The 25,137-nt window shown below is 46.9% G+C and overlaps 1 protein-coding gene across 1 annotated transcript in view; it reads right to left on the bottom strand.

Annotated features, from left to right (window-relative positions):
- Positions 1-3,887: 3,887 nt before the first annotated feature.
- Cbp53E (Calbindin 53E) overlaps positions 3,888-25,137 on the bottom strand; it is a 196,455-nt gene continuing 175,205 nt past the window's right edge. The window contains exons 5-11 of the mRNA XM_084590480.1: positions 21,002-21,058; positions 19,546-19,626; positions 18,558-18,613; positions 18,302-18,347; positions 10,887-10,943; positions 10,091-10,162; positions 3,888-6,030 (exon numbers count right to left, since the gene is read on the bottom strand). Coding sequence (XP_084446606.1) covers positions 5,884-6,030; positions 10,091-10,162; positions 10,887-10,943; positions 18,302-18,347; positions 18,558-18,613; positions 19,546-19,626; positions 21,002-21,058 — 516 coding nt within the window. The 3' untranslated portion in view covers positions 3,888-5,883. The remainder of the gene's footprint in view (positions 6,031-10,090; positions 10,163-10,886; positions 10,944-18,301; positions 18,348-18,557; positions 18,614-19,545; positions 19,627-21,001; positions 21,059-25,137) is intronic.

Raw genomic sequence — 25,137 nt, 5'->3', positions numbered from 1 at the left:
CGCCTAGCTCCTGTAGCGTCGACCCTATGTCGCTTTAACAGTACGCTACCAATTGTACCGTCACGAGCGTTACAATACATTGGCAGAACGTGAATATACAAAGTTAGCGTACGATTCCAAAGGAGACTAGGAACCTCATAAACTCCGACGGTCTTATGTAGGTTTTCCTGGCTTCTGCGTTCTTTTTTTGTCCTGCCAGAACCACGTTCCCTCGCAATTGCATTGCTCCCTTCTGTTCTAAGTCGCCTTGTAATGTACAGCGAGGTCCTCTTTATTCGAATATAAGGCAACAGCCGTGACGTCAGCGCCTGGGAACGGGTATGAACACGACAAAACAGTTAGCTTAGCGTTTGCGCCACCCGCGCAACGACGAATTTCTTGGCTGTTTTTTGGACTAAACACATTTGTTTGCGGAATCAGACGAAGTTATCGAGGGCAGATAGAGGGAGGGTGACGGATATTGTCGTGGAAAACATTGCTTCCCAGAAGACCAGAGGGAAGAGCCTCCTGTAGGCTCGGGCTTAACGGACAATATGTTGAAGCGCCGAAAGCTGGGAGTAGGCTGCAGCATCCGGCCGTCCAAACTGGCGGTAACCGAACACCAAGCGCCCCCCCCCCCCCCCCCATGCCTACCACGGCGGCACGCTCGATCTCCGAGAAGGGTCGCTCTTCGGTATGAACAGCGGGAAATGCAAAAAACATGGACCTCGCAACTTCGACCTCAATGAATGAGACGACCTCACTCATCCTGAAACTCACGCGTGGTATTGAGGGCAGATTTCTTGACCTTACTCATAAAATATCGAGCCGTTGCCGACCTCATGTCAGTCACTCTTTGAGGTTGATAAGTGAGTGACATAAGGTTGCCCATGTCTGTTCTAGAGCGCTCGAAATGCAACAAAGTAGCGCAATCGAACAACTAGGCAAATGTACGTTTGCTGCCGAACTTGGAATATTAGTATACCAACATGTATCATTTTTTCGATGCACCATCTTTTTTTCCCGTTGAATTTCCTTGTCTTCGACAAAAATAACACCCTTTCGGCAGTCGGCGCTCGTGCGTAATCTTGTCTATTTCCTCGTTTTCATCGTGCTATGTTGTCGCAATCCTGTAGATGCCACAATTATAGTTTGCGACTCATGACCGGCAGCTTAGGAATCGTGCAGGTCCCTCAAATATATGGAAATAACAAAATTTTAGGTTGCAGTTATTACTCCGTAACTATGCGCGATAAGCATGCTTTCACCTGTTTTCTAATAGTTCTGGTCTTTGCGTATAATATCCTAAGGTCATTTTCGATTTTAGGGGAGAAATAACAGAAAACTTCGTCTTTTTGTTTGAACCGATTGTTCCCTTTCATGCTGCATGGGGGGACCTGCATATTGTCGCAGGTCGCATGACGTTTTGTTCAGGCTTCATTGTGCCAAGTAAAACATGCGTATCAGCCCGGCATGCGCGTAACTTGTAGGCCAGTTTATGTGTGCCAAATTTGTTGCTACTTTCGCGCTTCTTTGAGCTTAGTTGTGTATGTTGTTCTTTTTGCCCTCTTGCTTGGGCCTATAGCAATGCCTGCGATATTACGAAATAAATTTCTAGCACTACACACACATATTAAGCGATAGTGAATTTGGCTCTTTTGGCCGAAAAGCTGTCGCCATACCCCAAGATTGAGATCGCATAAACACAAGTAGGAAACAGCACGCATGTGATTTCGTATAAAAATTTTGACCTAGCCGTTTTTTGTGCAGATTTCAGGGAGTGCCATACCATCTCACATACCGTTTAACACCCATCTGGTAGTGAAGTTGGAGGCTAGTTTATGACAGGGATTCGAACCGACGACTTATTTTACTCCAATTGCATGCCGTTAGTTGTAAGTGAAGGTGTCCACCGAGAAGGGAGACAGACACTGCGTCTTATTTTCCCGCAAAACCAGCTTAAACAAAATTATGCCTAAAAAAATTCGCGGACTGAAAAGGTGACGTTAAAGATGCTATCGCTATACTCTTAAGGCAAAGCTTGAGTTTCCTCCTAAATTTTCACGTATACGTACTGGCAGAGCTTTAATATTATTATTTCTTTATTAACAGCCACATTCGAACTGCACCCAGTACTGTCGATAGTGAAGACACCGTAATAAGGACGCCTTGAACTGTCTCTTGAGAAGAAGCCGTACTTACGTTCCTTTTCCGCGAGGAGTCTGTAGACCGGGTGCGAACATTCCATAGTGTATTGTACTAGAAAGATTCGTAGCACGAAAAATACATGACGGGGAGAGGAAATAAACGCGACAGGGCGAGCGCTGCATTTTTATAGGTACAGCCCTCTCTTCATTCGTCTCGTAAAAATCAGTCGCACTTCCCCAAGAAAGCCATTTCATTATCATGCAATAAGAGTGAAGGTGTGCTGGCACAGCGGCCAGGTTTATTATTTTTTTTTTTTATGAAGCCATGCTTGAATAATTCCTATTTCTACCCGATTTTTTCCCCGCACCCAATTAACTTCGTTTCTCGTGAAATGGGTTTGAATTTGCAGTCTTGGTCTTTAACGACAAGATGTCCACTGTTCCGTTTCTTGCTCAGAGTACCCCCTAGCTCTTTCATTGAAAAAAACGGCACCGCCTCGGTGTACTGCTGCGTCCGAGGACGCGTGTTCGATCCCGACTGCGGCGGCCACGTTTCGATGAAGGCAAAACGCAAGGCGCCCGTGTAGTGATGTCAGTGCTCGTTAAAGAACCCCACGTGGTCGAAATTGGGACTTTGACACCCCGTATACTAGTACCGATACTATTACTGTTACCTCTGCTGTTACTTTGGAGCACTGTGTGAAACAGAGTTGACGGTTGATAGTACTATCGGGAACAAAAGTCTCTAGACAGCACGTCTAGCGATTTTGGACTAGAAGCACGATGTAAACTAATTATCCCCTTATTTCTCTAACACACATGAAAGAACTCAAGTCCAACTTTAACATCGACAAGTATGGTCCGAGACTATACTGGGCGATACGAAAGTTATGCGCTTTGGTTGCAGTTTGCGTGGTCCACGAAATTTTGTCGCTGATAGTACATCTCGGCTTTTTCTTTTACCACAATAGAACAGATATTTGATAAATTGCTGAAACCGAGGACGAGCACTTTTACGTTGTATCTAATTACTATCTTCTTTAGGCTATGGATGAATTGCCTCAATGCCGCAAGTTGGAAAAAAAAGAAAACGTTAATAAGCAAGGAAAGCTTTTGCGCCGGCCTGGTTTTCCTGCAGCTGTTGCACAGAGCCTGCTGCAAAAGAAAAAGAGTAACAAAAACAGGAAAAGCAAGATCACAGGAAGGCAGCTCAAGTGAATCCGTGCGTTCACAAGAGCTACACGATCAGGGCGCTACAATCTGGTAAAGGCAGGGAAGAGCACATCTTTCCGTTCACGACAGAGACTACAGATGAAAACCCATTTTTAGATAAATCAAGTTTATTGGCCTGGAAAAGATCAGGTAGATAAATTATTGAGACACCTAATATCGGAAAAACAGGCGACCACTGTGTCGGCACACGGTCACTATTATTGCTTGATAATAAATTGGCTTTCTTGGAAAATTGCGCCTTGCCTCCTTGAGGCTTCACACATAGGATTTCGTTTTTCCAATAAAATTTCAGCCGAAGCGTAGCGTTCGTCCTGTCGTGCTTGATTCCTCTCGTCGTCTTTTTCAGGCTGCGAACTTTCCTAATATGGGTCAACACCAGCTGGCCAAAAACATCTGCGCTTCTGCAGAGCTTCTGGGCCGCTTCGTAGAGCAACAACTGCGAAACTGCGCTTGCTATAAAGACAAGATATGCAAAAAGAGTTGTGGCCAGCCCTTCCACGGACAGAAAAGTAGGCCGCATAAACGGGTATAGTTCATCTTTATTCTGGTCATTTTGGTGTCTTTTGAAAAGGAGCATATACACCTGGTTAAACACATCTCAAGGTCAACAACGTTTTGGTATTTAAGCAGCGTGGCGGCTACATTGTCTCGTAGCTCAAGCAGCAACTTCGTATACATCGAAAGATATACTGAACAGCGATACACTTCATGAGACAAGGAAACATCTGAAGGTAAGCACAGAAGACACTGAAATCGCAAGGAAAAACATCTTCAACAGTACGCGCATGCGGCGCTGGGCAACGAAACGACACTGAATGTGGCTCAGCTCACGCTCCATGGAGAAAAAACGTCTTTTACCCTTCGCGGTAAAATGATATGATAGAATGCCGCACTTGTTCATGACGCCCTTTGTATCGCGAAAGGTATGTCGCGTTCGCAAGAACGCCATCGAACGGTGTGGGCTTTCGAGAGGTCTCTCTCTCACGCGGCCTGTGGCATAATTTGGCATCATATCTAGGTCGTGGCAGAAGTGGTGGCCGTCTCACTGGCGTCTCTGACGAACGCTACGTGGCGGCATGTCAACACACAACTCTCGAGCCTTTCTCGATTCGATGCACTTACACCAGAGGATCGTACTCTTTGGGCGACGATCTCTAAGCCTTCACCATTCACACGACCTCCGCGTCGTCTTGCGCACGAGAGCATGCAGTAAGGAGACAGTCGCTCACAACTCGTTACAACGGGTGTCGCGTAACTGCTGCTGTTTTTGCAACCGATGATAAAAGCAACTGATTATGATGCACTGTGTCGGTCTAATTTTCACGTTCCTCCCACTTTCTATCTCTCGGAGTCGTCGCTGCGGATGCAGTGAAATATGTAAAACTCCGAGGCCATAACCTTGCGGCACCAGTGTGCGCAGATTTTCTGGTAGTTGCCAAAATGTAATGCTGCGATGCTGATGAGCGTCTCATGCAGAAAGGAGCAAGCGAGTCAAAAACGAGACGAAGACAAATTTTATAAGTAGTGCCCAACTGCGCCGTTGTCCGCGCTAGGAGTTGGTGTCAACTGGCCGCTGAGCATGACGCTCGACTACCCGAGCGGCTGGTTCGCCACTCGCGCGATCGCACGAAACGCCGTTGTTGCTAAACGTATCAAGCTACGCCTAGCTCCGAGTACGCACGTCGACGGTTTCCACGCGCGCTACTCCTACTGTTCGTGCGAATGTTTTCATCTAGTTAGCTCCTCTTGGTTCATCGTTTTACTGTCGACACAAGTAACCTTGATGAAACGAAAAAAAAAAAAAAAGACGTGTTCATCGAGGCCGCGGAAGGAAACTGCCGTCCATCTTTCGGGTTATAGCGGCGAAACATCTAACACTGAAACCCTTGCGCTTAAAATCGTGAGAATGGGTGGATGCATTTGGTTCGGAGATAAAAGACAATACCTACTGATTATATGTAGCGACATGAAACTGGAGAACCGGGTTACTTGGCGTAATTATTTGAGGTGTTCTGGCGAGGGACGTGCTTACGCTTTCGACTCAGTATGTCGGGATTAACTTTTTTTATTTATTTTTTTTAAAGGGGTCAGTCTAAACGCTACACCGCTTTAAAGGGAGCGTGAGGAAGTGGAGGCCTGGGCTCTGCCAGCACGCGACGGGTGTCGTGTGCCACGGCCTTTATCCCGCCCCGCGAAGCACCGCTGCCGGGATTCGCCCCTCTCCCTCCGCCTCGCGTGATCGCCCGGTTCCTACCTGTCGGCGCGCGCACACCGCGAGGCGTACAGCCCATGTTTCTCATCGCTTTTTTTTCCCTCGAGCCGCGAGTGGCGGCACCTGTGTCTCGTCCCCCCTGGCGCAGTGTGCCTCGCGAGCTCGTCAGCCGATGCGCCACGCGTTGAGGCAATAAGATGGAGAGGTTCGGGTCGAGTAGTGAAGATGAGAAGGAAAATAGCGGTTGAGAGAGACTATGGTAGAGTCGGTGGTAAAGTATTATAGATGCAAAGTGGAAACGGAGGGGCCGGCCTATTTGCCGTCCTCGTCGGCAGAGTGCTTGGCCAGCGCCAGCAGCACCATGGTCAGCTCTTTCTTGCTGATCTTGCCGTCCTTGTTGAAGTCGCAGCCTCGCAGTATGGCCTCCTGGAACTCCTCCAGGTCTTGCGCATCGTAGTCCTGCGTGCATAGAGACATCCCGCCTCCTCTATTAGTTTTCCTGTTGTGGATTGACGCTCTCGCTTACGCGTCCATTATGATAAGTAATTTCTGCGCTTTAAGCCTGCGCTGTTTGAATTTAGAGAGAAAGGGATATCCTAGTTGTGGGGCTACGGAATACAATCCACAACGTAGGAACGTCTACGTGCACTGACATCGCTCTGCCAGCTTCTCAATGCTAAACCGCCAAGCAAAGTCATCCCAAACAGCGCCTTCGGGCGTCTTAGTCAGTTTAAGCGGAATTAAAGCGAGGCTATTTCTTTTTTTTTAGTAAGATGATCCCATTACTTTTTAATTTCTTGCCCGTGCGGTTAGTTGAACAAGTACATAAAGTAATTACATAGAGAGTCTGCTGACCACAGAACAGTTGACAAGGTCTGGTCTGAAGGAGCCCAACAAAGGGTCCTTGGCATGTTCCATAGGCTTTAAAGACCTCTGCTATTCGATGCCTCAGTAGGAGTTGCTCGTTCGGGTTGAAGAGAGCATCGAAGCTTATCGGTCTGTTAGCTTTGAGAATTATTTGGGAATATCAGATGAGTTTCCCCGAGCTGCTTGCTGTGTATTTGAAGTCTATCATATATCGCAGTAGCAAAGAAACCTGTATGCGCAAAAGTATGGAGGGCCCTTAGGGCTACTTACGTGCAGTGAAGGCGAAATCATTGACTACATTTAGCCCCAGCGCAACCACCAGAATAATAATAATAATAATAATAATAATAATAATAATAATAATAATAATAATAATAATAATAATAATAATAATAATAATAATAATAATAATAATAATAATAATAATAATAATAATAATAATAATGATAATAATAATAATAATAATAATAATAATAATAATAATAATAATAATAATAATAATAATAATAATAATAATAATAATAATAATAATAATAATAATAATAATAATAATAATAATAATATCCTTTATTCAACTCTGCACAAAATACATGTTCCAGCCTGCTCAAGCGCTATCGCTTGTGTGCGGGGCTGGGCAGCCGGAGTATGAAGTACATGAGTTAACAGCAAAAAAAGAAAATGGAAAGAACAAATTCAAACGATATTCAGACATAAATCTTGTTTGTTTTACATGAACAAACGACAATGCATTGCAATCCGCCCCAGTCGAACTTAAGCCACAGTAATCCAGTTTCATCCACCTGAATTCGCTCTAACTCAACCTAATAAAATGTAATTTACTTTTACCCCACCAAAGTAATCCAAGCTATGGTACCATCTTTAGCGCATGCCGCCAGATTTCGTTGCTGCTGAGCAATATAAAACCCTCGCCTTAAAAAGCAAGATTTTTATCGAATCGTGCATCGCTCCGGTTCTGAACGACCTGTTTGTAGCCCGGAAAGAGAGAAGCCTATCATTTTTTTGTCAGGATACCTTGTCAAGGCATTTAGTTTTGTATACAGTTACCCAACATTTTTTTTTTTAGCTCCATACGGGTGAACTCCCTTTGGATGGCGCCTTTTGGTTTTTAAATCCGTGAATCGTATTTTTCGATAGCCCCACCTACTGAAAATATGAACCTGGGAGCTGCAAGCAGCTGCTGCCATTCCGGTCTGCGCGCTCTTAGTTGCCAAAGAGAGAACTGCCAGCTTGCGCTTGAGGAATGCAATCCACAAATCACGTAACTATCCCATGCAAAAAATATTAGGTGGTAACTTAGCTCGGTTTTGCACAGCAAGGCTCATGTCAGCCAGTTACGTTTGTAGTCGAATGCCTGTTGATGAGAGACAAACAAGGGGAAGCTGCCAACAACAGAGATGAAAAACAAGAACCTCGGGCAAAAAAGGAGAGTTGTCGTTCCCCACATTCACAGTATTTCACGCCGACTCAAAACGATTGGTCGCCGTCGTGAATGTCATCTTCTCGGACCCCGTGAAGTTGTGAACAGAGGGAACGAAGAGCGTATAGGCGGTTTAACACGGTGCATTAGAAGCCCTTCAATAAATTTGTGAATGGCGCCGTGTGCTCGACTTTCCTTTCTTGCGGCCAAGTTTTACGTCGTTCAGACAGGAAGGAGCTGAAATGAACGCCTGAAGCACAGAAGGGATTCTGGCGCTGCAGCGTAGTGAATGTAAAGATCAAGATTTCGGCATCGGAAATCAGAGGGCGCTAGATCATTTTGGCTGCCCCGTGGTCAGCAGGCCTTCTAAATATATATCAGTTCTGCCATATTTTTAGGCCCACATCTGTCGTCTTAGCGCGCATTCGGTTTTCCCGACAAAGGCTGAGTCGCGGTTTTCAGCAAGGTAGTGCACCTGCAAGAGATAGAAAGCGTGCAGAGTGGGTCAGAGAAATAACTCAAGTTACCGACATTCTAGTAGAAATTAAGAAGAAGAAATGGACATGGGCAGGACATGTAGTGCGAAGAGAGGATAACCGATGGTCGCATAGGGTAGCAAACTAGATTCCAAGGGAAGGAAAGCGTAGCAGGGGGCGGCAGAAAGTTAAATGGGCGGATGATCTGAAGAAGATCGCAGGGGTCAAGTGGATGCAGCTAGCACAGAACCAGGTTAATTAGAAAAATATGGGAGAGGCCTTTCGCCCTGCAGTGGGTATAGTCAGGCTGATGATGATGATGATTATCCTTTTCTTGCTCGTGCATTCCGAAATCGGTATATAATTCGTACTTCCTTAGACTGAACGTCGGTTAGAAGTCAGCGCTCACGCGTCAAACTGCCTCTGCGTGTTATTTTTTCTTTTCTTTTGCGCTGGAATTATTTGGGCTGTATTTATTTATGAAATTAGTAATGCTGGGTACATTATAAATTTGTTCTGGGCAGACAGGCAGGACCATTTTGTGCGTTAAAAAAAAAGCTTTTCCGAAACAAAAATAAACATAGACGTCGCATAATTTCTACTCCGCACCTATGAAATAAGTTCTCGCACTGTCATCTAATTCTTCACTAGCGAGCTAAAATATTCTATTACAGAACACTCGGCTGAGTTTTCGTTACGATAACACCTTCGGGTGATGAGAAAAATAACCAATTGGGCAGAAATGTGCATTTTTATAGAATAATAAGGCTACAATTCCACGAGCGTTGAAGTGTGTGAGGCTATAGTCAAATCACCAAGCATTTGAGACTAATCAATTTGTTTTTGTGAAACAAGAGTTGTTTATAAATATGCAAGAACAACATTTGACATTTTTCTCGATATTAAAACATAATGCGCGCCTAAAAATTATATCCCAGCTGTAGCTAAAGCCGACGCGAAACAAGTTGTTACACCTCAATGTACGCCACGGCTGAGCTGGTTAAATGGCCCCACAATGGTTAAAAAAAAATATCCCTAGCTCTTCACAATGGGGTGCCTGCCCCGCCAGGGGTGGCGCAGTGGTTAAGGCACTCGATTGCTGTGCCCGAGGAAGCGGGATCGAATCCCAGCCTTGACGGCCACTTTTCGGTGGAGGCGAAAAGCAAGGCGGCCGTGTGCTGTGCGTTGTCAGTGCACGTTAAAGAACCCCAGGTGGTCGAAATTTCCGGAGTCCTCCACTACGGCGTCTCTCATAGCCTGAGTCGTTCTGGGACGTTAAACCCCACAAACCAACCAACCAACCAACAATGGGGTGCCTTATAACAGCTTTAGGAAATAAAAATGCACAAGTATTGGTTCCCTACAAAGATGAACTCTTTGATGATGATAGTAATTTTGTATTTGTGCAAACGAAGACAAGAGGAGTTCGATGAGGCAAGAATGGACGAAAATCCCGCGAACTTTATTTTCAGCGTTGACAACTGTGCGACGCTCGCTATTTCGAACCCACAGAATGCCGAACAACTGATTACGTAGCGATATAATCTATACATCTTGAGCTCTAGCAATAGTGCGTAAGGCGCATTCTCACTTATCTCTCTACACGTTGCCAGTTTACCTTAGTACGGCGAAATATCCTTTGTACAAACCATAAGAATTGGCTGCAAACGGGCACTAGCAAGCTCAAAGCTGTTCTCGGGCCCCATCGTTGCTGACACGTATAAGTGAGAGGACGTACTTTTTTGACGAGTTCCAGGAGGTCCTTGAGGAATCCTTTGAGTTCTTCATTTTCGATCGTGCCGTTCTTGTCCTGCATGAAGTGCGAAAATTCCTGTTCACGCATTCGTGACGCACTACTGTGATCAGTGCCGCGGGTGCTACACATGCAACGGGCGTCGATTAGTCGCTTTCAGGTATGTACTCGCGTGTGTCTGGTATACTCCGCTGAGTAGCAGCGGTGGTCGATGCCCCGAAAGCTGTCCTGTAGGTGCATATCGCATAACCAACACTCTACGACTGCATTCGGTTAACGTCCGGTTTCGCGCCGCCCATTTAAACACCACTGAGTGTACTTACAAAGCTTATAAGGTAAAAAGTTTCAAGATAGGTATGCTTCACTGCGCCATCGTTCTCGAGCAGAATCTTCGCCTCTGGAGGTAGAGGGCTCAAGTAATTCAGCATTCTAGGCGCCGTAGTAATCACCCCTGTGGGATGCTAATATGCTGTCAGGTTACTTGCACAGGTGGCAGGGCAATGACGAACAATCTTAATTGGTGAGCTAGCCTGCCCTGAAATGAGCAAGTCCTTATTTCTTACGCCTGAAAAGGAAATGTGAAACGTACTCTAATTGCTTTCTACACCATGCACTTCAAATATGTGACGAGTATACACTAGAAATAGGTGTCATTTGCTTTACAACTGGTTCTGCATTGTTCATTAACAAGGGCCGATAAAAAAAAAAAAAATGTGTGGTGTCTGCGTTTCACGTCCACGTTTGCAAGGCAGGCGTAGGCAGGGAACACGGCAGATCTTACCCGATCGTAGAGTGCGAAAACTCGCTCTATGTCCTCCCTTGTTAACTTACTTGCGCCCTGTGAAAAAAAGAGAGATTTTCATGTTTTAGAACGCTTACCCATGCCAGCAGCTCTGTCCAGGCATTGTATGTTTAATCGAGTGTAGTTTCGTTTGTTTGCAGACACACATGATGTCCCCTTAAGCAAACTTAAGCTTATTTCAAGTGTAGTGCCTGGATTCAGAAGCTGCTATGGTTTTTGATTTCTGCTTGAAAAATCATTACTTTTGAAGGGTTGTTTAGTACTTTATTCCAATCAACACAGTGTAGAAATGGACCTAATGACACACACACATATATATAACGAACTTGCTTATCTACTTTTTTTTTTTTAAGTCTATGTGCAAAGTTAGCGAAAGCTTTGCAGTGTGGTTCGATTAACTATGTACTCGTGACGCCGGACAGAGGACACGCTCGACCGTCTCTACTTATGACGTCACGCAGAATGAACTGCCGTAGGCTACAAAAATTAAAGCGGGACCTGTGCTGATTCAACCAGAAACAAAGGCAACAAACGGAAAAAGCTTATTTGCTGTCGAGCTTGCGTAACAACCTCGAGCTCTGGCACGAGCGAGGCATCAGTACGCATGCGCACAGCATCATCCGGCTTCTTTTCTCGTGTCCAAAGCTTATGGGCCCGTATTGGGCGTCGTGCCTGGAGCGGACTATTGCTCCTTTTACCACGTTTATTCTTTCACAATCGCCAAAGTCATTTTCTAAAAGACTGTGCGTCAAAGGTGCACGGAGATTCTAGCTTCACCGTTGTTTGGCCACCGCGTAAAGCACGATCATAGTATTGCGCGTGTCCCGCGAGGCGTCACTCGTACACAGCCCTTCGAAGCGTGAGCGCGACACGTGCGAAGCAGTGCTACCTATAGCGGTGCAGTCGAGATAGCTGCGACTACCATTGCACTGTGCTCGGCTGGGCTGGTTACGCCACTCGTCTGACTCGTCTGTCTCCAACGTCAGCCTTTTAAGCAATTAACGGCGCTCTTGAATACTAAACGCGCCTTTGTTGACTAGCGCGTTGCAGGAAATTCCATTCCAGTTTTACGACTTCGCGACCACTTTCTGCATACCTATAGGGTTTACCCAGCGAACTTTTTGTTTTCATTTTCCGAGCTGAAAGTGAAATGAGTCTAAATTATTCGCACTCATTTGTACTTAAACTTCAAGTACAACTCCAAGGTTGACTCAAGCAGTGCACCGCTACTTAAGCGCACCGACTGCCTGGCGCTGCAAGAAAGCTCCCCGCGCGACTTTGAATTCTCGGAGGTGAAGTGAGAAGATTATGAGCTAGCGGAAAAAAAAAAAAAGAAGAATGACAGTCTAATCTTCTCTATAACGCGCAAGGTTTCCGCGCAAATTGGAACCTCGTAATGACGCTACTTTCGAGCTCGGCAGAGGATGTAATCAGAATCCCCAGAATCTCCGCTTTTCAAGTCACTGCACGCAACCACGGCAACGGCCCAGGGGCTCGTGGAGGACGCGCCTCTACGTATGGGCTCCTGCAGGCAGGGAGTAAACGGGGAACCAATAGAGCGAGCCTCTTTCGTCTGCGCGAAGAAAATTCCGCGCGACACTTAAGCAGCGACATCGTTGTCGATGCCTCGCTGCGTCGAACGAGCATATCCGCAACGAAAGCAGTTTCAAGTTCCAGTCGGAACTGATGTGCTCCCTCGTCTGCATGCTGTCGCCAATTTGGCCGGGACTCCAAGTGCAGTTCTCTTGCCTCGTCTTTTCTACCGCTTCGCAAATGAATTTTGCCGGGCAACTTATACCCTTGCGAGTGTATTTCTTCCGTACATTAGTGCAATGATTTATGCTAGCCCGAAACAGTCCTACCATGTCCAGTCCCAGACTATGAACAGCGGGATTATATGCGGCGTACGTTGCGTGTGACGCACTCTAAACCTGCATGAACATTTTCGACGAGCCTTACTAGGGTTCTCGGTCTTATAATCACCTGGTGACGAAAACGCCATATTGTACGGACCATAATTTCGCTGCAACGGCATGGTCGCGAGCTATCTGCTCACTCACTTTATCAGCTTTTTGCGTGACTCGGTGAGTTTTGATCTGTTCTTTGATGTTAGCAATTGTTTGCTTAATCGTGCACGAATTGCCAGCTGACGTTCTCCTTCTGTCAGGGTAGCCAGCGAAGCAAGGTCAAAACAGTGTCATCGAACTGTGAATGAACCTCTCGAAAGCGTCGCGAAACATGGTTCAGACTGCTGGTTCCAGAGAGAAAACATTTATAACACACAATGTGGTGCTTAAATAGTGTGCTTTTGGTGCGAAGCGTGCTTACCTCTGGCGCTCGAAAATCTTTGCAAAACGAAAGTGCCTTCAGATGCGAAGAAACAAAACTGAAGGGAACGGTAAGTTCAACGAACGGGTGAATGCCATCGAAATGCAACGTGCCATTCACGTATAGGTGTTCCGAACATAAGTACACAACATGTGCGTAAACAACATTGCCAGCTGAGAAATACTTGAATCATTGCGTCACAGTATCAACGCTGCGTGTGACGAAAGCCCTGTTACTATTTCTAGAGGACGCAGGTTTTGTTCAACCCATCAGCTATGAAACGCGCCTCAATGTGTTCCCGTCGGTTCATTCGTCTGACGAGAAGTATGCGAGAAGTACGTAATGCGGCAACGGCCGAACACAGACTTTCAGTCGCCATCGTCACCGCGTTGTCTCCTCGTATTTGTCTAAGCGATGATGGAGAGAAAAATAACTGTTGGGGCTGGACTACCAAACCTCGAACGTCGTTTACCCTCCTCGTCCAATTTGCGCTGTTTCTAGCATCCCTCCAATGTATAAGATCCGCGGTCATCGGGTGGCTGCTCGGTATATATCGGTCAGTGTTGTGTGTCAGTGAGCAAACTTGGAAAATGTCACATGTCACGCTCGTGCGACCTCATTCTCTATAACAGGCTTGCCTTAGAAATTACGGCTCACACGTCCTGCTGGATAACTTTTGTTAACAACGGATGAATGAAAAGCTGGAGTAGTATTCGGAAGATATAGCTTCTAGCTGGGTGCGGGACATCCGAAGTACTGGAAGCCTTCATTTATATCGTCTGCTCTTGCCGGTTACGTCCGCCAAGAGCGGGCGCGAAAGGCGATGTTTCGCCTCACGGGAGCCGTTTGTTCGCACGGGATGCGCAGAGCTATACGTATGCATAAAGCCATTGAGCCGCCCAGTAGAACACTATACCGGCAGGCACTCCACATAGGTGTGCCAATGGCAGCGCCAATCCTGACCTTGATCGTGCGCAGGCGAAGTCCCCGCATCGGCCGATGTGCGACTGAGGAGCCATTAGATGCCGACGCGCGCTGTAAAATGGGCCCAAACTCTCCCTCGCGTACGCAGTTTTCGCTCAGGCCAGTACCGGACAGGCCGGGTCGCCTATGCGCGTTCACTTAAAATGACGGCGCGTTTGTCTTTCAGTGATGCCTGGCTCGCAGAGCGCCAGCTGGTGCGAGCACTTCGGGCGCTGAGCGCAGCGTGGACATAGAGGACATTTTTCTACGCCTTCGAAAGAGCGACTTGTTCTTTTTAAATAGCACTGAGGCTACTAAAGCGTCTATATAATAACTGTTGGCCGGTGTTGGCAAACTCTCCGGGCCTCTCGACTCTCCGACATGTCACCTGTTTACTTCGGAGCATAAAAAAAAAAAATAATTACTGTGTTTTTGTATTGATGCGAATGAAAAAAGAAAGAAAAACCCTCATGGCGGGCATCTACGCCATTGATTCTTGATTCTTCTCCCTGTGAGAAATTTCTTTTCGGGTGAAATTTGCGCGCAGTAAATGTCTTCCACGCTGTTTACGCTGCACTTAGCGTGGGATATAATAGTGGCCGCGTTACCATTTGTAATATGGATTGGATAATTTTAGCCGCGTGGCGTTTCGTTGGCGGTGCTCTCGTATCCTTAGCATTGATCTGTTTGCCAACTAATGGATCAGCTAAGACTCTCTTAACCAGGGAGCAGAGGACGCAGGCCGGGCGGGTGGCACTGAAAAGGCCTTTCTCTCGCATCGACCCAAGCGATCTTCGCTTCGCTCTGTTTCAAAGTGGCCAGTTGTGGACGGCGCGGTGAAGCCAACGGGCGCAGGCGCGCTACTTCTACTGCAGGCGGTGGTGCGGTGCCGTGTCGCAGCAGCAGCAGCAGCAGCAGCACGTACAGAGAGACTACGGAGACCACACTTATCAGGCATGCCCACGGTACTCCCGTGGTGGTACGTACCGCTGTCGCATCAGTTAGCTGTGCAGGGCAACAAATGTAAGGGCGGGTCACAAAGCGTGGAAGAGGAGAACGCCCTGCCGGGCGAGAAAAGAAAGAAGTAGGCTGCCAGAGAACGCTCGGGGCCCGCGAGCGGTCCCGGGCTTAACCGATGTCAAGAATGAGGGTGAGCAAACACTGCCTCGTGGATGAGCGTGAATGAGTGCCTTGGTGAGCGTGTGCAACTGGCATCTTCACGAGGATAATATCACTGCTATCAATTGCCTTTTACATGTTGAGACCACAAGTGGCACGTCAGTAGAGGTTCAAGCACAACTCTTCCAACGGGGAAAAGTACACCGAAACCAACCAAGCTGCATGCTGCCAGCGTGGATGTTTCCGGGTTTTCGCGAACACAACGCTATATGCAATTATACCTGCGAGTTAGCACACATGTGTTTGAAGAAAAGGCTAGAAGCCATATGTCTGTACATGATAAGTCAAGGGATCAACACATCGACTCCAACATACAAGATCATTTAAGCATAAGCGTTTTGCTAAAAAACAATATACAGAAGCGACTGTAGTACCTGCGGTGTACTGTAGACGAAAGATATCACAGTAAACGTATAACCATAGCTGGAAGCTTACCGCTTCACTTAAATACGGACGAACAGCCTATATAACTCGTGATAAAACAGCGCAGCTAAGAGACGGACGAGGAAAGAAACACGGCCTCGTCCATGTCTTAGCTGCGCTGTTTTATCACGATGAGTGATCCGTCTTAGCAGCCTATTACGCAGGCGTCCTATTTCTGTAGCAGGTGACAAATATGCGACTCTACGTGACACCACTGCATCGTGTCACCACCGCTCTTGCTTTGTTACAGCAGTGACCTGGCATGTTAAAGATAATTAAAAGACGGTTACCTCCACACCTGCTGCACTTAACTTTAGTCGGTGCTGCAGGTAAACGCCGAACAATGAATGCTTCGAGATGGCAGTAAGTTTCACTTGACAAGCTCCTAGAAGATTTTCTGTTCATGCTGTACTTACGGGCGGAACATTAATGCGTGCTCGCTAATTTCTTTCGTTGGCAAATTGAAACGGCAAGAAAATTATACTTCGAAACTCGCTGTTAGCTTACGCGATGCAGCAAAGGAAACGTTTCTGAACTGAAACAAAAGTGGAAACATGCGCAATTTTCTTGATTACTGAATGACAACTGCTTCGACCGATTTAAGTTTGAGCTATTTCACCAAAGGCTGCCTGGTATGCTGCGGTAGATATCGTAATTAGAGGATTTTGTGCATGGCAGTTGGGTGGCACTTTGGGCTAGTTAGATAGCGAAGTCACTGTGCCCTGTCTCTTCCACGCTCTTTCTCTTCGTTATGACCGTTAGGCGTGCGGTTTATGGTAGGAAAGGGAATGCTCTGTCTTTATTTTGCTAACTTAATATTCGCATGTGTGTAATTTTGGATATCACTGCTGCAGTTCAGTGTTGGTGCCTACCATCGTCACGCTGCACAAAATACTGTGGTCAGCAGCATCGTGTGCAGTGTACGATTCTGAGTGACCGATGCTTGAAGAATGCTGGATGCAAGGTAGAATGGAGATGATACTCGCGCACTACTAAATTTTATCACTCATACACTGTGGCTGATATTCGAAACCAATGCATGTTAAGTAATTTCTCGGCTTTTAAGCGCTAAGAAATGGTTCTGCTCTGAAGCATGTACCGAGTGTTTTTTTTTTTCTTTTTTTACGAAAGTGGATTATTTTCTACTTTCATAAAAAGCCGCTCGTTACACTGGCGTGGTACATATAGCTGAAGAGCAGCATCTCTGTCTCTTAAACATAAAGTGGAATATTCTTCGGCTGTAATCTTTTTAAACTGCAGAGCGTGCCTAGTTATCTTAACAGCACGAAAAGAAATGATTTCAGACCATGAATTTTCAGCAGCTCATCACTGCACCTGTCTATTCTATGTCTAGAACATTCTATTTTTTTTTTCGGGGAAGGAGGGGGGGGGGGGGGGAGGCGAGGGGCAAGATGTCCGGCTGCATGTAGTACGCATTTTCAAGAGAGGTTTAGCTTGCCGGAGACGTACTAGCGTAGACGTATTTACCGGACCAATCGCAGCCACTGTGCGTGCGTATAGGAGGCGTCGGTAAACCGGCATACGTCAATGCTAGCATGTCTCCGGCAAGCTATAAACCTCTCTGTTAAGTACTGCCCGACTGCCAAGTGACGGCCGGACACAATGAGGAAGAAATATTCTTCTGGAAGCAGCGCAAAGGACGAAAAAACAAGAAGCAGGATGACATGACGCGAGTCATTTGCACTACTTCCATTACGAATCCAATCCAGCTAGGCAAGCTTACCACCTTACTGAAGAAACAAATCTTGCGGTGTTTGAGAAGTAAATCGAGTAAAATAAACAGAAACAATAAATTGAGATTTTCTAGCTGCAGCAATTTGTGTTAACCACTAAAGAACATAAAAACAAACTTTTCCACCAAGAAAGGCTCTGTGAGTATTGCGTGTCCAAAGATCGCTTCCGGGACAACAATAACGCCAAAGCAAAAGCAGGCCATTGGCGACCCTTAAGAAAAATCTAGTCCAGTTTCTGTTCAGGTAATACCACAATCTCTGTTTTTGAGTATCGAATAGGCTGCTGCAATCCTAAGGCGCTCTAAAGGCTCAACTACTTTAAAACAGCCATGCCGCTTTATTTTGCGGCCCGACACTTTCTTAAGCAGCAAAACATACCAGAAATCGCACGATCATATTTATTGATAGAGGTTGATTGAATACTGCCGGTATGCTAGACGTAAACATTGATAGCTTCATGGGTCACTGTTGTCGATAGATGATTTTTTTTTTATCAGTGTTGTCTTTAACAATTAATATGTAACTACCAAGCAGTGGATCAATTTTAAATGTCAGAGAGCCCTGACATTCGCTGCAAAGTCACAAATAGCGCAACCCATGAAGCTTTGACAGTAGTGTCAATTTCAAGCCTTATACAATTCCTGAAAGCGCTTGGCAAGTTCGCTTATGCACCTTGCCGACATCCGGCGTCGTATATCATTTTATTGACACAACTGAAGTGCAGGACCTTGCAAGACGTGTTCTTACCTTAAAGGCCGAACGACAGAGAAAGTTTTCTTTGACTGGAAGAAGCCTAGAGGGAGATAAGAATATACATGAATACGACAAGCAAACATTCGTAATCATATGCTCACTTCAGCGCTCGTCTTTTCTTTCAAAACTTTGCTTTCCCTTTCCTTTTTTTTTGCTCAGTTGCGATAGAGATGTTGCAATGGGCATGCTTCGGCATGCCGTTTCCGTTTCTCAAATATCCATTAGCGACTGCAGCAGGGGCACTACTTACTTGGCCATCTCACTGAGCTGGAGCTTGCCGTCTTTATTGCTGTCAAATATTTGTAGCTGCAAGGTGAGGAAAAGAAGAGGAGTGGTGAGCAGCGGCCGGTGGCGGACTTCAAAGAGCAGGCCGCGCGGAGTCCCCCCAACCCGGGACGTGACTGGCCGGCCATCAATCGCGCGCTCGTCCCCCCTGGGGCCCGAGAGGTGAGTCAGCGACAGGTCTCGGCGGCGATCAAAACCTTTCCGAGAAGCGGCTCCCACTGAATGGAACGTGCTTTTTACGCCCGCGTCTCACCCATTCAGCGGCCGGCATTCCAAAACGTCCGGCAAGGTTTCCTTTCTCGCTCCCGGAGTGCCGGTCGCTGTTTGTTTTTGCTGCGATACCGGCGCTTATCCCCTGGCCATTGTCGGTGCCATCCACCGCAGATAACAATCGACTCGCGCGGTGGTCCGTCCCCCGGGGGTAATTTGGCCGGCATTCCTCTTTGCTTCTCAAATTCCGGCCAGGTCGCGATACGCGCTCATGTATCGGCGGCATTACAGGGGTTCTCGTTCATCTGACAGGAATGTCGGCGCGCTCTGGGGCCGACCCTGACGGATGGCGGGCCTCATTGTTCGCGCAGTACGTGCTTGGCAGACAAAGCGCGGCGACAACTGACAGCGGAATCGGACAGCCCACTCGCCACCCCTAACAGGATTTGAAGCGCCGACACCGCCTCGCATGCATTGCACGTCGCCTCCTTATCGGAGGCCTAATGGCTTTGGGCCCAAGACACGGCGCGAGCCGCCCCGTTTTCGCAAAACAAGGAGCCTCCTGGAGAAGCCTCTGATTAGAGACGCGGGTCTGAAAGGTACGCATTGTCCGAGTGATTTATGGTGTCTCCCTGCTGACGATATGACCGCCTGTACACGCTCAACCCGAGCGCCGTTTGGCCCCGATTTCGATAACCTCTCGGCTGTCGCGATACGCGCGGCGAAACTGTGCGCATGCTCACCAGGGTGTCCGTGTATTCGATCAACTTGTCTTCTTCGATGCTGTCTTTTTTGGCCTCTCGGAGCAAGTCCTTTAGGAAGTTCTGAGAAAAAAAAAAAGGAAAAACAAACAAATAGAAAACAAAACAATATTAGCGCACGGAGTGGGATGCGTAACGCAAGTAGCCACATCTTCTCTTGACACACACACACACACACACACACACACACACACACACACACACACACACACACACACACACACACACACACACACACACACACACACACACACACACACACACACACACACACACACACACACACACACACACACACACACACACACACACACACACACACACACACACACACACACACACACACACACACACACACACACACACACACACACACACACACACACACACACACACACACACACACACACACACACACACACACACACACACACACACACACACACACACACACACACACACACACACACACACACACACACACACACACACACACACACACACACACACACACACACACACACACACACACACACACACACACACACACACACACACACACACACACACACACACACACACACACACACACACACACACACACACACACACACACACACACACACACACACACACACACACACACACACACACACACACACACACACACACACACACACACACACACACACACACACACACACACACACACACACACACACACACACACACACACACACACACACACACACACACACACACACACACACACACACACACACACACACACACACACACACACACACACACACACACACACACACACACACACACACACACACACACACACACACACACACACACACACACACACACACACACACACACACACACACACACACACACACACACACACACATGGGAGGAAAGTTGTGTGACATCCTGTTTCAATTTTCCTGGCCCATTAGTCACAAGCAAATTGTCATATATATATATATATATATACAGGAGATAAATGGAAGGGTAACGAGGGGCTCGTTATTATACAATAAAATGAGCCAACAGTCTGCGAGTCCAAGGCAAACGTAGGGGTTATTTTTTTATATATTGACCAGAATTAGTTCTGTAATAAAATTTTAGGAAGAAAGATGATTAAATACAAAGTGGAAGAAAGGATATATACATATATGTTCTCATTCAGTTACGCTGACCTCACGCGCAACGGGCCAGTATACGCAAATGAGCATATGGGTGCATTTTTTTAAAGTCACAGGTCGACATAATAGCTCGAAGTTTTGGCAAATTTTCAGCCGCAAACTGAATGTGGTTTGCGATACACTAAAGCATACTGCATATACAAAGAAAAAAAAATGGAACATAAATTTTCGCGTCAGCAAATACACAAACGTGTGGAGAAGAACGAACACCAGCTGCTCACTTTCAGCTCGTCGGCTTCAATGTAGCCACTGCCGTCGGTATCGTATTCACGCCAAATCTGCAAGGACAAGGAGAATCAAAGGGAAAACATATGAGTGCCACCCTCTGGTTAGGTCATGGTTGTGCAAAAATGCGAGCTCATGCCTTCCCTAACCGAAGTATAAGGAGGTGGAGGGAGCCGCCTTATGCACACGGTTTCGAACGATCGAGACAGAGCCACGATGGGGTGAACAACAGCAACAACAAAATATATTCTGAGCAATACACATAGGAAAGGGAAACGCAAGTTGTAACATTCTTTAAGGAATAAAGCAAACGTGACTAACAGAGTACACGTCCTTACATTAGACTGGAGCACAATCCACACGCAACAAAAGATACACACTAGCGATTACTATTGCAGGAGTCCTATTTACACGCTATTGGAGGTATGCAGGTTACGCAAAACGGATTACAGCGAGCAGCCGTCGTGATCTCGTATGACACGTTGAAGCCTACAAAAAAAGAAAAAAAAAAAAAAACATGCCGTGGAAGACGCGGCGGAGCACTTCCCGCAACTGGGGTTCTCCTTTCGCGGTGCGCCAGTGTCTACCGATGCAGTAACTGCCTATAGAATACAGCGTCTTGGAACTTTTCGCTAGTTGGTTGCTGCGCTTCTTGGTTTAGAAAGAACGAAAGGGACAATTCTCAGCATGCAAGCCGGCCCATGCTTCTGCTTATCAAAACTTGGATTATCTGTCACGCGTGGACTGTGTTCTGGACTGTGCGTGGACGGCACTAGTGTGAGAGTGTCAGTGAGCGAAAAATCAGCAGCTCACTACAATGCCGCATGCAGCCTAATTTATTTCGTGAGTTTTAGGCTTTTCGTGCTACCGCATCCGGCGAACCAATGTTGTGCTGGGCGCCAGACAGCTGTGTTTTCCCTAAAATTCAAGCCAGTACGCTTGTGTACAAAGCGGAGACGTCTAGACCTTTAATCAGCGATATTTTTCTGTGTTGAGTTTAACGCAAGCTGCCAAGCTTACCGCCCCGGAGCAGAACGCATACACTTTCGCCACGAAGTTTCCCGCATCAGCGAGTTAAGGGCACGCACTTTGTGTACGTCGAGCCCCCCGTGCCCGGCCCTGGGATCGCGAAAACAAAACGGAGGGAAAGGTACATACAAACAAACGAAACGCGCGGGCAACAGTCGACGGCCGTGTGCTGTTGACTCGGCTCGATTCCCGTTATAATGCAGTATGACAAACATTACAGAGCCGCGGAGCTCTAAAACGCTCCACTTCGCCGAGCACAGCTCGCTCCTTTTGTGTCGTCGCTTCATTTTTTTTTTTCTTTTTTTAATGCGCCCAGGACAACCGAGGAAGAGAGAAATAAAAGAAAAGAAGGAATTGTAACGAGATTTTCATTTGATGCGTCTATCGACTGCGATATAATCTCGACGCTACCGGTTCGACCGGGGAGAGAGGCTGCTTGACGTTTTGGCTGGTGGAAGCCACACAGGCAAGGCGGGATGTCGAAGTCATTTTGCTTGATGGAAGATTTCGTTTTTTTTTTTCCTGTTCTCCTATTTCACTTCGCTCGAAGCGCGCCCCTCGGCGCAACAAAAGAAAGCGGGACGCGCGCTCGCTGCCAATTCGCAGTGAAATAAATTAGGGCGCCTCCGAAAAAGCAGCAAGGCGCTGATGAGGAGGAGAGAAATGGGGCTTCGCAGAGTGGCCCGTCCAAAATGCGCTCCTCGAGAAAACTCCGCAGCGCGAATCATTTCCGCTTCTTCCGACTTGTTCCAACACCTTTGAAACGGCGGCGGAGTGTGCCGTTGACATCTGCCGTTCGTCTTGCACTTAAGGACGAGCGCTTTCTGCTTCGTTCTTGTTCTCACTATGTACTCGGCTGCAACGTATCTCAACAGCGAGTGCCTGCGGTGAAGAGTAGTGAACGACGCTATCTTAGCGAGTTTCCCCGCGAGCACGAACGCGAGAGTCCGACTCCAGCCGCATTGACGGAGCACTTGAAGGCGGCCGCGCTGGTGTGACGTTCGAAAGACTGTGGAAGCAAATAGAGAAAATTTCTACTGCGAAGGTGGTGCTTGAAGCACTGTGACAACGTCGGGCTAATAAGAAATTAAAGAAACGCAGATTTCTTTTTTTTTTTTTTAATTTTCCTTCCTTGATCTTTCATAATTTCTTTCCGTTCCGTATACCTTACCTATAAGTACACACAGCGCAGCATATAGTTATTCCAACAGTTTATTTGAACACAGGGTGTGTTGCCTGAACGAAACACGTACGTCTGTCTTAATTAAATGGCAGGTCAAAAGATAAGCACGGAAATAACGAAAAACGTAAAAACAAAAATAACTTTCTCGAAATTTTGCTTGAAACGATTTAAAGTCACGCTGAAAAAAAGAAAAGGAAAAGTAGATCTTCGCACGTGATGGCAAAACAAAGAGTAACATCCGAATCTTTTTGAGTAAACAAACAGACAAACAAACAAACAAACAAACAAACAAACAAACAAACAAACAAACAAACAAACAAACAAACAAACAAACAAACAAACAAACAAACAGACAAACAAACAAACAAACAAACAAACAAAACAAAAACAAAAGGATGTTTGTACATGCGAAGGTAAGCGATGGCTAGACTAACAATAAAAGAAAAAATCTACCCGTTTCGTCCCTTCCGCAATCCTCCGGCAGCCTTGCTCCACGGCATGACCCATGATGTTGGACCGCTACCGCGCCTTTCGTTTCTTTCAAAGCACTATCCCCGTCACTTCGGCGTAGCGAGGACCGATAGGAAGATGAGTTTATTGATAGGAAAGACAGAGATGTTGGCCGGAATGATTAAAATCTGGCCTGCTACGGTTGTGCCCCGAGCTGCGCTATGAATTAGGTGAGACGCGGCAAAGTTTATCGTGCAATATAAACCGCTTTCGCTGCTGAACAAGTTAAGGTTGTGGCTGTATACAACGAACATCGCTGTGAACCGATATACGCGCATCCGACGGGGAAGGATTGTGATTTTATTTGATTAAAATGGCGCTTATTTGTCTCAAATTGCAGCGAATAGAACCTGAGACGCTCTTGTGCGCACTGTTGACAGTGAGGCTCATGACGTATGAAAAATGTCAGACAAGGAATTTAGGACCTGTACTTTATGCTGCCCCGGTCGTTTTCGGTGCGAGTTTGCAAGTAAATGCGCGCTTTCGGGTTCCTTGCTTCGTCCATTTTCGTAGTAAACAACGCGTTGCAGGCATTTCACTACAAGACAGGTGGATTTAGTTTCGTGTACTCTACCCGAGGAATACTATAATTTCTCGAGAGCCGAAAGCGTTGTACTAGCGGCAGCGATATATACAGCGTGGACGCGTGAGCTGTCGTAATTGTATTCGCAGTAACAATGTTTTTTTATTCTTATTCTTTTTCTTTTGTGCACTTTCGTCGCTCTACCGTGTCACAGGCAGTGAGCGAGGCGCTGCAAAGACGCATGATTTGTTGCCGCCGGTCGGCCAAGCGAAGCGGCGCAGAGTATCCTGCGCTCGGGTACGGCGCATTCGGTTTTCTCCGGCGCTTTCCAGCATCCGCTTGAAGCTGCCTTATTAGGAGAGACGACGGCTTTCGCTACCGGCCAGTCGTGGTCAACGCGCCGCACGGCGATGACCCACTTTTTTCTGCAACATAGTGCCCGCAGCCAACTCGCGGAATCGTAACGTTGGGTCGCACCGAGCGCTGTTTTATGGAGCACCCGACGGCATGGAGTGCACGCTCTACCGGGCATCGCTCCAACTAACGATGGACTGGAGAGCAGGTTCTTCGGGACACCGCTTGTTTGATGCGGGTCGGTTTGCTTGCCCATTTACCAGAACTGAATGGCGGCGCATTGCTCGGAACTCCGATTCAAACGACCGCTCCTTTCGCAACAACGGTCGTTTAAACAAAGGACGGCGACAGTCACGTTGGCGGGCTCGTTCAGGCCAAAAGAGATGATGTGGACGTCGCAGCACAGTCGCTTCCAAAGGCTCAGTCTACGCTATAGACGCTGCTAATCCTGGCAACAGCGTAGTCTGAGGCTCTGTCTTCGTCACATTTTATATTTGAACATTGCTAGATGGTATCGCACTGTGATTTAAGCT

Source organism: Amblyomma maculatum, chromosome 1 (genome assembly GCF_055883805.1).
Source record: "Amblyomma maculatum isolate TAMU_Amacu chromosome 1, ASM5588380v1, whole genome shotgun sequence".
In the NCBI taxonomy this organism is placed as follows: domain Eukaryota; kingdom Metazoa; phylum Arthropoda; class Arachnida; order Ixodida; family Ixodidae; genus Amblyomma; species Amblyomma maculatum.
The sequence above is the reverse complement of the archived record's forward strand: the minus strand, read 5'-3'. Positions and strand labels throughout refer to the sequence as shown.